The sequence below is a fragment of the Microcaecilia unicolor genome, chromosome 9 (assembly GCF_901765095.1).
Source record: "Microcaecilia unicolor chromosome 9, aMicUni1.1, whole genome shotgun sequence".
NCBI lineage: Eukaryota > Metazoa > Chordata > Amphibia > Gymnophiona > Siphonopidae > Microcaecilia > Microcaecilia unicolor.
The window spans coordinates 147,506,317-147,521,608 of record NC_044039.1 but is presented as its reverse complement, the minus strand read 5'-3'; the positions used below and the strand labels follow the sequence as shown (position 1 = coordinate 147,521,608).

At 40.9% G+C, this 15,292-nt stretch overlaps 2 protein-coding genes across 2 annotated transcripts in view; one reads left to right on the top strand and one right to left on the bottom strand.

Moving 5' to 3' along the window:
• LOC115478205 (eukaryotic translation initiation factor 2 subunit 3) overlaps positions 1–13,161 on the bottom strand; it is a 62,479-nt gene extending 49,318 nt beyond the window's left edge. Inside the window, exons 1-2 of the mRNA XM_030215499.1 lie at positions 13,056–13,161; positions 8,788–8,851 (exon numbers count right to left, since the gene is read on the bottom strand). Of these exons, the coding sequence (XP_030071359.1) occupies positions 8,788–8,851; positions 13,056–13,124 (133 nt within the window). The 5' untranslated portion in view covers positions 13,125–13,161. The remainder of the gene's footprint in view (positions 1–8,787; positions 8,852–13,055) is intronic.
• Positions 13,162–13,255: 94 nt separating this feature from the next.
• Positions 13,256–15,292, top strand: part of ZFYVE19 (zinc finger FYVE-type containing 19) — a 52,314-nt gene continuing 50,277 nt past the window's right edge. Inside the window, exon 1 of the mRNA XM_030215500.1 lies at positions 13,256–13,953. Coding sequence (XP_030071360.1) covers positions 13,900–13,953 — 54 coding nt within the window. The 5' untranslated portion in view covers positions 13,256–13,899. The remainder of the gene's footprint in view (positions 13,954–15,292) is intronic.

The following is a 15,292-nucleotide window of genomic DNA, read 5'->3' as shown; positions in this document are numbered from 1 at the left end:
TCTCTTGCACATATCTCATTTGTTAAAAGCATTTGCAAATGCTAACATAGCGCAGTATCAAACCAAAATCACATGCCAGAGAAGCACTAGAAGAGTCCTCAAAATCTCTGGTTTTGTGTTTCTCTGTTTTCTCTTATATACATTTTTTTGGAATTAAAAAAAAAATATATATATATATACACACATCTTTAAATTATTGCCACACCTCTTGGTCTTACAAAATCTTCTAAATCTGTTTTTAAGTTCAGTAAATTTATTTTCATCGTTGCAAAAACAAGCACAAAATAATATTAACCTGATACATAACATCAGAAAATAGGACTAAAAGATGGGTAAACAACCAACAGCACTCAAATAACCAAAATAAGCCCCTTCCTCCCCCAACAAACCAGGCCCCGCCAACCCTAACAGGGAGCTCACAAACAGCAGAAAAAAAAGCTTGCAGTAAACAAAAACAACACACAATTAAGGAACACTACTAGTAACTATTGCAACAGGCCTGTCAGACTCAACATAAGTTCGAATGGGAAGCCATATCCTATTAAATTTGGGTCAAGCATCCTTTTCTCTCCATTATATTTGTTCATATTTAGAAATTTCACACACTGTAGCCCACCAAAAATGGAAACTTAAATGAGAAGAGTTTTTCCAAGCTCTCAGAATGGCTTGTAGTGACATCGTAGTAAGTAGTAGGTGGTACTGATCCTCCGTCAGACACCAATGATCTTTAAAACATTGAATATAATCTCTCCGTAAGTAAGGGGCAGTGAAACATCCATAATCTTCTGAATAAAAGTTCCAGACCCGTAATCAAAAATCTTGCACCAATGGGCATTCAAAGAAAATATGATCGTGTCCCCTTGGTTACTTGATATAACCAGCAGAGAAGGCTAATGGATGTATCCATTTTATGGAGCTTAATAGATGTCCACAGAACTCTGAGCCAGCAGAGTGATTGCTGCAACAATGCAGAAACACTGCACCTAATTCATCTTGACCAAAAATTGCTCCAATGTTCCTCCACCAGTTCAATGCCAGTTTCCCTTGCCCAAATATCCTGCAGACCATCTTGCCTCTGTGTAGGGATTTTCATTTTTGCAAGAGCCCTATACCAGCAAGAGGCTTCATGACCCAAAGTACTAATTTATTCACTGAAGGAATGTAGGTTGGCTTCATTATCCAAAGTAGAAATAGAAGTTAAAGAGCACTGTATAGTGTGGCATAGTTGTGTCCATCTAAAGCAGCATGCAAGTGGTACCCCATGGCGCTTTCTCAAGTCAGAGAATGAGAGGAGTATACAATCAAGTGATACGTCTGCCAAAGTATATACACCTAGGTGCATCTAAATCACGCTAAAGGACTGGCTTGCCATCAATACAAAACAGAGGATTCCTCCATAGGGGTATCTGAAGACATTTAGCCAGTGGTACTTGACATTTATAATCCACAAGCATAAGCGCTCTTTGGGTCTGTCATAACAGAGGATTACACCAGAAAGAAGAGGCCAATCACATTCCAACAAGATCATACAGGCGGACAGGCCCCACCAATGAATGTTCTAATCGGAACCAGCCTGGTGAGTCTGTCATTGTAATATCCATCAGTGTGGAGTGGAGGAGTGGCCTAGTGGTTAGGGTGGTGGACTTTGGTCCTGGGGAACAGAGTTCGATTCCCACTTCAGGCATAGGCAGCTCCTTGTGACTCTGGGCAAGTCACTTAACCCTCCATTGCCCCATGTAAGCTGCATTGAGCCTGCCATGTGGGAAAGCGTGGGGTACAAATGTAATAAAAAAAAAAAATCTTATTCTCCAAGGATAAAAGCACAATTATAGTCAAACATTTGGCAGGTTTCTCTCACCACATTCCTTTGACAGCTGAAGCTTTGATAAGGCAATCCTGGGTCTTTTGCCCTAACATATAAATCTGGTCAAAATCCTGTTAATGTCCTTATAGAACCCATCCAAAAAGAAAACGAATATTATATTCAAGTAATATAGTGCTACTGAAGCCAAGGACATATTAACTGTTTCTATGTGCCCCCACCAAGAGAGCCATTTGGGAGACCATTTGTTACAGAGGTCACATAATTTGCCCAACAGCTGCTACTCAATGTGGACCAACTTCTGTACTGTCTGTTGGATTTGTATTCCAAGGTATTCTGAATCTGAAGCTTACCACTTGAAAGGAAATGAAGCAAACAAATCTTTAACAGAATGCACATTGAGAGGCAGTTCCTATTTCGTCCAATTGATCTTATATTCAGAAAAAGATCCAAAGGTTGTAATAACATTCAACAAACGCAGGAGTGTGGTTTCAGGTATAGTCAGGTACAATAATAACATCGTCGGTGTATGCTGATAATTTGAAAGTTTCATCACCCCATGATAAACCCTTAATTGTAGAATCCTGTTGTATAGAAAATAAACGCTCCAGTGCCAGGTGAAAGAGTAGTGGGGAAAGTGGACAACCTTGGTACGTCCCTCTATGTAAATAAACACTTATGAAAGGCACCTATTTACATAGAGGTGTGCGCATGGAGCAGTAGACACTAGACACCTTCATCATAAGACCAAAAAAGTCATCCCCAAGCCCAAACCACTGGGGCACCTTCAACATGTAGGGCCATTCAGCCCTATCAAATGCCTTCTTGGTGTCCAGGGACACTGAGAAGGTGTGTGTATCTAGATGTTTAGCAAGCTGAATCAACTGGAAACAGAGTCTGGTATTATTAGCAGTGTGCCTAAGTGCCACAAACCCTGTCTGGTCAGGGTTAATGAGCTTTGTTAAAATAAGTGGTCAGCCTTAAAGCCAACACTTGGGCATACAATTTAGCGCCCACACTGATCAGGGGCAAGTCTATAGCTCCCGAGGTCTTGAGGATCTCTACTTGTTTTGGGATGCATGATCACCAAGGCCTCATTCATGGTACCCTTAATCACTCCCATCTCCAACATACAATGGTAGGTATGGGCAAATTGCAGGAGGGATTCTTGAAATGTTTTATAAAATTTCGTGTACCCGTCCATACATGAAGTTTATACTATTTTGTATCTCCTTAAGTGTAGACCCTATCTCAGAAACACCTATAGGCTTAGCCAACAGCTTCCGATCCTGATCAGTCAATGATGGTGCCTTCAGGATGTTTAGAAAAGACTCTATAAAGTCAGACAATTGAGGACTTTCAGATGTGTCTAGCTGCTGATAGAAATCTACAATTCGATTGAGAATATCCTGCTGTTCAGTGTAAAACTGCCCCCTCTTACTTTTGATGGCCACTACCCGTTCCCCATTTCTTTTCCCTTTCAATTATGAAGCAAGACTCTTCCCTGCTCGATTAGTACGCTCATTATAGGCAGCATGCTAAGCGAAGATTTCACCCCTGGCCTTTTGAGCTCAAAGCCTTAAGGTATTTATGAAGGTCTAACTGGTTCCAATGTTGGATTAAATTCTGTTCAGCCATGTGTATATTTATTTATGGTTCGCTTATATCCCACATTTTCCCACTCATGCAGGCACAATGTATATCATTTTCTAAAGCCTCCAGTTCAGCCTTACATCTTTTAGTCAAAGATGCAGTATACGCCAGGATCTCACTTCGAAAGGTTGCTTTCAAGGCATCCCAGCGAGTCACCTGAGATACAGGTATCTGGGCATTGTACAAAAAGTAGTCTAATAACTGTTTTCATTTTCTGAACAAAATCCTTATCCTCTAAAAGTGCACTATTAAATCTCCACAGAGGAATAGGTTGTTCCAAGGACTTTGCCAGAACAGACAATGTCACTCCTGCATGATCAGAAATAGTAATGTCCTCCACAGCAGTACACCACAGACGGAACCAAACTCTGAGTTGAAGAAATAATCTATTCTAAAGAACTTCTTATGAACCTGGGAATAGAAGGTAAATTCCTGACCACAGGGATTAAGTCTCCAGACATCTACCAACCCATTGGTCTCCATCAATGCCCTAATAGACTTAATAGTGTCTAAGATTCGAACCCTAAGCTGCTTATCTAAGACAGGATCAAGTACTTGATTAAAATCACCAGCTACTGTGCTCGGTATATCTCCATGTTTATGAAGTAGCGTCTGTGTGGCCTGGAAAGATTGCTTATTCCCAGTTAATGGAGCATACAAATTGAGAAAAAATCCAAGATTTGCAAAGGAAGCCTCAATCTGTATCCAGTGCCTTTCAGAGCCAGTGCTTTGCATGTGTATTTGTACAGAACACCCCGTCTCACCAAAATTACCACCCCACCCTTCTTTTACATAGCAGGAAGTAGCACGCATCAACTCAACCACCTTGCAGCTTACTAGATTCTGCCCTATTCAAATGCATTTCCTGCATGTAGCAAATATCCACTTTAGTTTGTTTTAAATAATTCAACACTGTTTTATACTTAATAGGGTGATTCAATCTGTTCACGTTAATTGAATATATCTTAAGTGCAGTCCGCAGTCAAGAGAAAATATTAGTCCATAACGGAACTAGACTCATACACAACACACATTGCATAGTCATCATTCCTACAACCACACACACAAGGCCCTCCACACCAAACCACAATACAGACAAGCCCCCCATCATGTACCACAACCCACCCCAACCTCATCAAAATTCCCCTTCTACACTAACCCATCCACCCCTAGCCAACACTGCAACATCGCGATTCAAGCTCAAGCACCCCCCCCCCCCCCCCAAAAAAGAAAAGGGAACCAGAAATGGTAACTCCAACCATACTTAAAAAAAAACAAAACAGAAAATGTCTAATATAGAGAACATAAGTAAGTTCAACCAGTAGTGCTTAGATACAAATCTGCAGGTGGAAAAGCAACCTCAGGAAAGCTGCAAAGTATAAACAAATCCTTTGGAGTATAAACACAGTCAAGGTACAGCTCGATGACAGGAATGAATAAATTCATTCAGCAAGGCAGGCTCTTCAAATTGCTGTATACGATTCCTTATGTCACCTTAATAATGGCTGGATAAGAGAGACCATATTGAGCCCCCAACGATTTCAACTGGGGCCAAAGATACAGAAACTGCTTCCTATGGTGGGCAGTGGACTTGTCAAAATTGGGTACAAACCGAAGTTTAGCACCTTTTCATTGCAGGTCCAAAATTGAATGGCCTTAGCCATGATCTCCATGGCCCGATTATGATGCAGTACTTTAAATATAAGCAGCCTGGTACCCCTATTATTTTCTGGACACTGCGTGCGTACCCAGTGAGCCCTTTCCAGTTCAAAGGAGCGTTGAAGTCAAGATGTAGCAGCTTGGGGGTAAAATCCTCCAAAAATGGGATTGCCTGCACACCTTCAACCCCCTCTGTAAGCCCAAAGATCCTCCTGCTCTGATTACTACTGTCCTCCAGATCACATTGCAATTCAGTTATTTTGGCCTGCTGCGTGTTTCATTGAGGGGCCACATCTTCCAGACTCGATACTCTCTGTTCCAGCTCAGAGGTACATTCTGTACATATTGATAATTGAGCGGACATTGAGGCCATTTCCTGCTGAAGCGCAGTAATGTTCGTAGCGCTGTCTTGTATCAATCCTTTGATTTCGGCCAACTCTTCTTATCACCGACTCCAGGAGGTCCTGGAGCTCCTGCGGCAATGCCACCTTGAGCAATGTGAGTAAATCCTGTTTTGGCCTTTTACTGCTGCTTTGAACCACAAACACATTTTCAATTTTATTTTGCTTCACAGCAGCCACTGTCTGCACTGTTATGCACTGAAAGGAATCCAAATTAGAAGTCAGGAATGAGTATGGTCAGAGATTTGGGAAGGGAGAGCATGGTTTGCAAGCTGTAGGCTCCGCCCCCTTTTCATTTTTATGTTTTGTTCTCTCGGGGGTACTACTAGTGCGATGATGGAATGACATTACAGTTACACAGTCTTATGGTAAGAGTACCAAAGTATGAAAAGCTGTTAAAAGCAAAATTTTTCTCCTCTATGGCTTCTTGATTCCTCTCTTTACCTAAAAATAAATAGAGGAGTGTGGTAGCCGTGTTAGTCCACTCTTAAGGTTATCAATAGAAATCAAACAAAATAAAACATGGAAAAGAAAATAAGATGATACCTTTTTTATTGGACATAACTTAATACATTTCTTGATTAGCTTTCGAAGGTTGCCCTTCTTCCTCAGATCGGAAATAAGCAAATGTGCTAGCTGACAGTGTATATAAGTGAAAACATTCAAACATTACTATGACAGTCTGACAGGGTGGGAGGAGGGGGGTAGGTAGGAAGTATGCATGGGGACATCAAAGCATATCATTGATATTCTAACAGGGTGGGTGTGGATAGGTGAGGGGAGGGTGATCAACAGAGACATACAGCTTTATGGTTTATAATGGGCTAGGAACCCCGGATCCTTGTTAAGTCCTTTCTGTTGGGTGTTAAAATATTCAATCATTCTGACTTCAAAGGTGTTACGTTCTTGTATGGTTTTAAAGTTACCTTTGAGGATTCTCACTGTGAAATCACTGGTACAGTGTCCTGGTCCTGTAAAATGTTGACCAACAGGCGTGGGAACCCTGCTGGCACCAGTATTGTTCATATGATGTCTATGTAAATTGAATCTTGTCTTAAGCATCTGGCCTGTTTCTCCAATAAAGCATCCTTCGTTACATTTTTTACACTGAATGATATATACCACATTGGAAGATGAGCAAGTGAAAGATCCCTTTATGTTGAATATCTTTCCTTTGTGGATGACTTTGGGGTCCTGTGAAATATTTTGGCATAGTTTGCAACTGGATAAATTACAGGGAAGTGTGCCCTTCTGTTCCTTTTCAGTCTGTGAAGGAAGTTTACACATTTTACAGGACCAGGACACTGTACCAGTGATTTCACAGTGAGAATCCTCAAAGGTAACTTTAAAACCATACAAGAACGTAACACCTTTGAAGTCAGAATGATTGAATATTTTAACACCCAACAGAAAGGGCTTAACAAGGATCTGGGGTTCCTAGCCCATTATAAACCATAAAGCTGTATGTCTCTGTTGATCACCCTCCCCTCACCTATCCACACCCACCCTGTTAGAATATCAATGATATGCTTTGATGTCCCCATGCATACTTCCTACCCACCCCCCTCCTCCCACCCTGTCAGACTGCCACAGTAATGCTTGAATGTTTTCACTTATAAACACTGTCAGCTAGCACATTTGCTTATTTCCGATCTGAGGAAGAAGGGCAACCTTCGAAAGCTAATCAAGAAATTTATTAAGTTATGTCCAATAAAAAAGGTATCATCTTATTTTCTTTTCCATGTTTTATTTTGTTTGATTTCTATTGATTACCTAAAAATAAAGGAAGCCAAGAACGTACATAACACAAAACCCACAAAAAACACCAATAGCAATCTGCTTACAAATCAGTGGAAAAGAATGAAGAGGGAGCGGGTCAATTGCAAACTCCCCATTACATCCTTCTAGTGCTTCATAAAGAGATAGCTGCTAGCAAGAAGCTTCCCAGGCAACTTAAATCTGTTTCTTTATAGCATAGGGAAAAAGAGGCTTTAAACACACTAACACTTCCTCCAGAATAACACACACAGAGGTGTATTTTCAAAGCACTTAGACTTATAAAGTTCCATAGTAACCTACGGAACTTTGACCTGACCTCCAAAAAAGGAGAGGATCCTGCTATATTTAACTATTAGTTACCTAAAAAATAGTTTCTTTGGTGCAACTGGTTAAATTCCTGCTTTATAATCCTATTTGTATACACACACACTTGATCAAGCAAATTAACTGTAGGAATTAATTTTTAGTTTAGTTTTAATCCCTCATTTCCAAAAAACAAAAAGTACAACCAAAAGCAGCTAAAACAATCAAATACATCTTAAACAAGCACAAAAATACAAACTGCAAATGTAAAATATATAAACAGCAATAGAATACACATCAAAAGAAACAATACTCAAAAACCTGGAAACTACAAACTAAGCAAAAATGAGAACTTTAGGGGTGCATGGCTTCTTTATGGAGTAGTGGTATGTTTGTGGCCGATGTGATTAAATATACAGCTGAACTCATTAAAGAACAATCAGCATCACCTGATGACTCCAGCCACTGAAAGAGCAAGAAGAAAGCAAGGAGCAGTCAAAAGAGTTGGTGATCCATCAAAGTAATTCAAGTCAAACAAGAGAAAGTCTTTTAGGCTATCAAACAAATTTTATATTACTATAATGCAGCAGAGAACAAAAAGTGATACCATTATACTTCCTTCTGCCATTGTACAACAGAAAGTCCACTTAGGCTCAAGAATAAGTGCCTAACTAACCTAGAAAGTATGTCTTATAATGTATATTGGCTTTCTACATAGAGCCCCCCTTCAGGATCCCTAATATTTCAGAGGCATAAGTTAATTGCAGATATCATGTAAAATATGTTCCCCCACCCCCCATTTTCCCACAAGTCAGACAGAATGGACTTAATTTTGTTCTGTCACTACAGGGCAGTATTAAACCCCTCCCCTTGCAAAAATAAAAAGGCCCCACAAAACTGTGTTCCATAAATAAACTGACTTTCAGATTCACAAGGTGTAAACAGGTAGTTAGATTAACTGATCCATTGAGCAGCCTAATAATTTTGGAGAGCGTATACTGACAAACAGGGAACATCAAGCAAAAACATTATGCACCAAAAGTACCTTAAAAACAGTCAAGCTGGCATTCCACTTCAAACATACATGGACACCAGAATCTCTAACAAAGCCATACAGAATTTAGAATCAACAAAATGCATTCTAGCCAAGTCAAACACCATATATCTCACCTATATTAATAGTGGCTTGTCTGCTGATGATTTCTTGTGAAAGAGGGGTCAGTTTTGTAACATCCTGCAAAGAGATCACATTTGGTACATTTGCAATGAATCAACACGCATCAACAGAATAAAACCATATGACTTCATCACCACTGAACAAGGAAGACATTTCTTTTTAGCTTTGATACTGTGCAGAGAACACCTTTCACATGAACTGGTGTATTCTTGAAAGTACTGAGTGTGAGGTAAGATAACCAGGATAGAACAGTCAAGTCCAAGAGAACACACGAGATCAAGAAGAAAATGATGATAAACTGTGATGAAAGCAGCAAACACATAAAGGAAGATAAGAAGTGAGTGGAGGTCCTTGCTCTTGGCCAAGAAGTGGTCACTGGAAAGCTTGGTGAGGGCAGTGTCTGAACGCAGGGGGGTAAAAGTTACTCTAAAATGGACTGAAATATGAAAATGTCAGTGTAATAAACATAAAACAGCTTATTCAGTAAGGTAAAATTATGTCTTACTTGATAATTTTCTTTCCTTTAGTTGCAACAGATGAATCCAGGAACTGGTGGTTGTATCCGCCTACCAGCAGGTGGAGATAGAGAACACTGAAGAGAAGCAGTCATACTGGACATCCAGCTCCCTCTTACTTCAGTATATGTCGCATCCCCAAGCAGTGGAGAATAAAACATAGCAATCAAGAAAAAACCTCCTCACAACAAAGCGGAAACAGCCGAAACCAACAACAGATAAAATAGGACTCAAAAACACTAAAAAACGAGTCCAAAGTGAACCATTAGCAAAGAGCTGTGTCTAGATTCACAGCTTATCATCAATATCTTCACTTATCCTGTTCTCTTTTTTTTTTTTTTTTTTTAATTGATGCATCACCAGCTGAAATGCAAAGATAAAAGAATGCACGGCAAACAACAGGGCAGGGATCCTGGATTCATCCGCTGCGACTAAAGGAAAGAAAATTATCAGGTAAGACATAATTTTACCTTCCTTAGCCTCAGCAGCAGATGAATCCAGGAACTGGTGGGATATAAAAAAGCAATCCCCTAAATAGGGTGGGAAGCCGCCGCTCCCCGAGAGAGAACAGTCGCCCCAAAGTGAGCATCACCCCGCGCTGCTACATCAAACCTATAGTGTTTGACAAAAGAATGTCGAGAAGCCCAAGTAGCCACCCGACAAATCTCCTCCAAAAGAAGACTACCCGCTTCGACCCAGGAAGTAGCCTACGCCCGAGTCGAATGAGCATGCAAATCTTCCGGAGGAGAAACACCCTTCACCAAGTAAGCCGAAGAAATGGCTTCTTTGAGCCATCGAGCAATGGTCGCCTTGGACGCAGCATAACCGCGCCTAGGACCAGACAACAGTACAAAAAGATGGTCAGAACAACGAAACTCATTAGTAACCTGAAGGTACCGAAGAACAGCACGACAAACATCCAAAAGGCGAAGTGAAAAGTTCTCCGGAAAATCCGACTTCCTATAAAGGAAGGAAGAAAAAGTGGCTGATTCAAATGAAATGCAGACACGGCCTTAGGCAAAAAAGACGGAACCGTCTTAAGAGTAACACCAGACTCCGAAAACTGAAGGAACGGCTCACGCCACGACAAAGCCTGAATTTCAGCAACTCTGTGCGCCGAGGTAATAGCTACCAAAAACAGAGTCTTCAGAGTAAGATCTTTATCAGTTGCTAAATGCAAGGGGTCAAAAGGCGCGTCCTGCAATGCACTAAGAACCAAATTCAGCTTCCAAGGACATGGACGCCGCAACAGAGGTCAAAGATGAACTGAACATTTAAGAAAGCGCACCATATCCGAATGAGCTGCTAGAGAAGAACCACTCGACCACGGAAGCAGGCTAGCGCAACCTGAACCCTGAGAGAGTTATAAGACAACCCCTTGTGCAGACCATTCTGAAGAAAGGCCAAGATCTGAGAAATTGATGCTTTAAAGGGAGACCAAGCATGCTCCCCATACCACGCCTCAAAGGTGCGTCAGACTCTGGCGTAAGCTCTCATCGTAGAACGCTTCTGCGCAGTGGCAATAACCGACTCCTCATAACCATATGCAGGGGAAAGTGTCAGGTGCGACAGTGTTAAAATAGAGCATGACAAATAACAGAGTGGGGAAATAAGTTTGTCAAAATATTTACATTTTGCTTGTTTGATTCCAGTACGATATTCTTGAAGTTTTGTCCAGTAAAGGGCAAGGGCTAAGGTGGTTCGATTTTTCCGCAAGTGGCGTTCTAAATGGCACAGTTGAGACTTTAGTAGGCGGAGATTTGTAGAGAACCAGGGAGAGGTGGATGACTTGCTGAAGGGAGGAGGAGAAGCGGTAGGGAACTGTAATAGCGGCAATCATTACGAGATGCTTTGAGGGAAGATTATGATGGTTGGCTAAGGGGAATATAATTGTTTGTTCACTGCTCTGGAACCTCAGAAAAGTGAGAATAATCAGGGAACGTGGGCTATGGAAATTAGAATGAGTGGGATTAAAGTTAGGGCTGGTTTACTGTAGGTTAAGAGATAGGAAGGATTAGAATTTTAAAGAGGATGCATGATAGACTTACTAGAAAGTAAAGGAAGACAGAATGGTGTTAACCAAGGTGATCCTTAGTCTCTCAAATTTTGGAAGCAAGGGCTGAGATTACTGCATTAAAATCTCCACCTTGCAAAGACATTGAGACGTATTTTCAAAGCACTTAGCCTTACAAAGTTCCATAGGTTACTATGGAACTTCGTAAGGCTAAGTGCTTTGAAAATACGCCTCTATATAAACTACTTGGCTGGATAAATGGTAGGGTGGGAAGGCTTATAAAAACAAAACAGAAGCAATCTGTACTCGTAAAGGACAAAGGAAAGCAGGGAAGAAAAGAGACATAAAGAGATTCCGCTAAAATGATCAATCCCAAGGAGTACAACATTTACAAGACTTAAGTTTACACTTTCAGGATATAACACTTGTAAGGAATAAGCCACATTGAAAATTAAGGACAGGAGAAAGACCACAGTAGGCAGGAGTTTACTTCTGGTGGAATTATCTACAATGAAGAATTTGCACAAAATCTCTCTCCCATGCAGTTTATATTCCCCACAATATTTGGTGTGGGAAGCGATGGTGTCAACAGCACACCATAAAGTTGGTGGGAGGGAGAGATCAAAGACACCAGTAAAGGCTAGTAGGTCACAGTGACCTAGGACAAGAGGTGTGTGTGAGAGAGAGACTGGGAATCAAGAAGTGAGCTAGCAAGATGGATGACAAGTTAGAAAGAGTCAGGAAAGGGGAGGTGCAGAAAGAATGGCTAAGTCCTATGATACATTATTTACAAGACTCTTCAGGAAAGTCTACTTAATTTTTCTCCATTTTTAGCAATAATTGTATTTATTACATGTTAAATTACTCAAACACAGTAATTATATTGTGTCATTTTGTAAAAGGTTTGTAGAATCTTAAAGCCGCATATGCAGGTCTTGTTTTTTGTGCAGAATTCTCCTAAAAGATATGCAAGTAAAAAGAGTAATCCCAGCAGCAAATTTTTCAGTCTTAACTAGTGAGTCTGAGTGTGGGTAGGTTTAGATTGAGCCTGCTACCCGATCCACACACCTCCAGCATCGATCGTTCCAACTTCTTCAACCACCCACGACCCACCTAAAGATCCCTGGATTATGTATACTTGTCAAAGTTCACTTCAGCACTAGACAGGGTTGGAGGATCGACATTAGCAGTCAAACAAGAAAGAGATGAAGTTTTGTGCAAGCCCGTGGGAGGATGATGCAATGTCCAGAAAGGGGGAGGGTATCCTCAGATGTAGAGAAATGCAATTGACGGAGGAAGAGGATGCGCAAATCACACAAGTTTACACCAGCAGAGTTCATTTTCCTACTGGGAGAGAAACTTCCAGGAATAGGAGGCCTGGCCAAGCAGTCTGCTCTCATATTCCAGCCCTACTTGCAGAGAAACTTCCATCCAACAGGAAAGGACACCAACCAAGCAGTCTGCTCTCATATGCCCGCCCTCTAGCAGAACTCCAACCTCCCACTACATTCACTCTCTGAATGAATCTTCCACCTTCTCCAGGCTATGCTTTCCATATACTGTCTCCCACTCCCCTCCCAATACTGTCCATGCCCCTATCCCTTCATCATTCACTCAATCTCCTTCTTCATTCCACGAACACAACAAAGCACTATAAGCTTTTCCTATAGTTATCTAATCTTCCTGCCTCCAATACCACAGCTCCTTCCCGAAAATCCAAACAATATCTCACCAGAGAACCGAGATCCTGGCGTGAAAGATGCGGCTGTCCCAGAGTTACTCCCGTCTCACTGCCCGCCATCTTGATCAAAAGGAAGTTAGGCGCCTGCAGCAGCCGCCTGAACTTAGTCTCTCCCGAATGTTCGTCTCGCAAGCCACTACCTTGCAATTATTTATAAACTAAAAAGTATTATTTGAAAACAAAATTATAGAAAAGCTTATTTACATGCACACTTCCGCGGCGTTTGGTTTATATGCTCTAAAGAAATAGTGATTAGGCCAGCTATAGGCATCTCAAGGAAGGACCCCTGATGATGCAATAACTCATAAGCGGAAAACGATCTGGTCTTCAACGTAGACGAGTGGGAGGTTTTCCCGCCTAAAGCAGCTTCTCTTTAAATTACAAGCGGGATATTTCGGTGGGATTTGATTTCACTGCATTTTGCCACTCCGTCTTTGCTTTCACGTTAAGCATCTACAACTCCGAGTCCCACCCAGGAAAAACCGGAGGTGGGACGAAGCTCCTTAGAGCGCTTCCGGTTCCGTATTGATTTATAGCGCGCATGCTGCTTTGAAGTTGCTGGGGCGTTCTCTGGCTGGAATTAGGCACATTTTGGGGGAGGGGAGGAGGAGGAGGAGGATTCAGAGTGCGACTCCTAGTGGCGGGGGGAGTAAAACAGCAGTATACAGGTGCTGAAAGAGCCGGAAATTTTTGATCCCTGTCAGATTTCCATTGAGTTAATCGCTTTAGTGCCTCGATTTGGATATTTTACTTTTAGGACAAGCAACTGTCTCGCTTGATGAACTTTTCAGTCCCTGGGCTAGGAAACACCTGATAAAAGTACTTTTACAGCACCATGGACGGGAGGTGTTATGGATGTGCGTCGAAGTTTACTGTTTTTAAGAAAGAGGTAGGTCTCTTTCTCCTGAAGTGTAAGCTAGGTTTCTGGAAAAATTCAGTTTCTGATTTGCTCTCTATGCCATAGGAGCCGGCTGTGTAGGTTCTGTGGGCCCTTGAGCACCCCCAATATTAAGAAAATGTCCTTGTATGTGTCCAGGGAGGGGTTATTTCCATTGGGCTTTACACCCCCAGTAATTTTGAAAAGTTGGCTCCTATGCTCTGTGTTAGCTGTTCATGTTAGATTATTCACGCAAACTAATTTTGAGCGACCTGTGTTATATCCACCCATTACATAAATCCATGAGAGTCAGATAAAAATCAGCACACAGGCCCCAGATTTACTTATACTCAAGTACGGCAGTGGCAAAATAAGGGTAGTTCTCAGAAAACTTAAGACGTTAATTAGGTATCAGAATGGAGGTGATTCAAAGGATTCAAAGGATTTATGCCACTGACTGAGAGTTTTCATAATTTGGTCTGTTGGAAAATTTGCAAAGGCAAAGAGCACTTCAACACTCCACCAATGCAAGTAATAATTCAAATTACTCCATTGTTTCACGATATTGAAACAGAGGAGAAAGAGTTCTGTAGCTCAGATTTCTGTCCTGCTTTTCAACACACTCGACTAGCCAAAACTTCCATCCTTCTTTTATCTTTGTGATGTGATCTTACATCTATATCCATGCGTGTATCAACCTTTTTTGACATATTTTTATTTTTATATATTTAAGTGTACTGTGTATGACCTTAACTCATTTACAAATTAAATACAGTGGGACACATCAGAATTCATAGCCAGTTCGCTCTATAGAATGTCGCTGTTTTACTCACAGGAGCGTCACCCATGCTTATAAAAAAAATGTGCCCCATAAGAAGAAGGCTAAGTTACAAATTTCATATGGTTCAATATGACTTCAGTCACTGGCATTACTGGATTAATTACAACGCAGGAACATTACCTGCCAGATATTTGATACTCGTTCTTCTGCTGCTGCTGATTTTTTTAAAATAATGTTTTTATTGTTTTTATATAATAGAACAAATATCAAGTAAGATACGCAATAGTATAACATAAAGTTATAGGAACATATTAATACAAATGTTCAATCAGAAGATTTCAAGTAGGCATCAAAGGACTTCCAGATTCATAATTTTTTGGAAGAGGAACGTATATTAAACAAATAGGCTTGTTCATATTTCTTAAACAGAATGACCAAATATAGACTCTAAGATTAGTGTTCTCCTTCCAGTGATTGATAATCAGTTTCAAAGCAATGGATAATACACAGTCAAATAAAGCGTTGTCTTCATCTGTAAGCTCAGTTACTAAGGCTGAAGATTACCATATA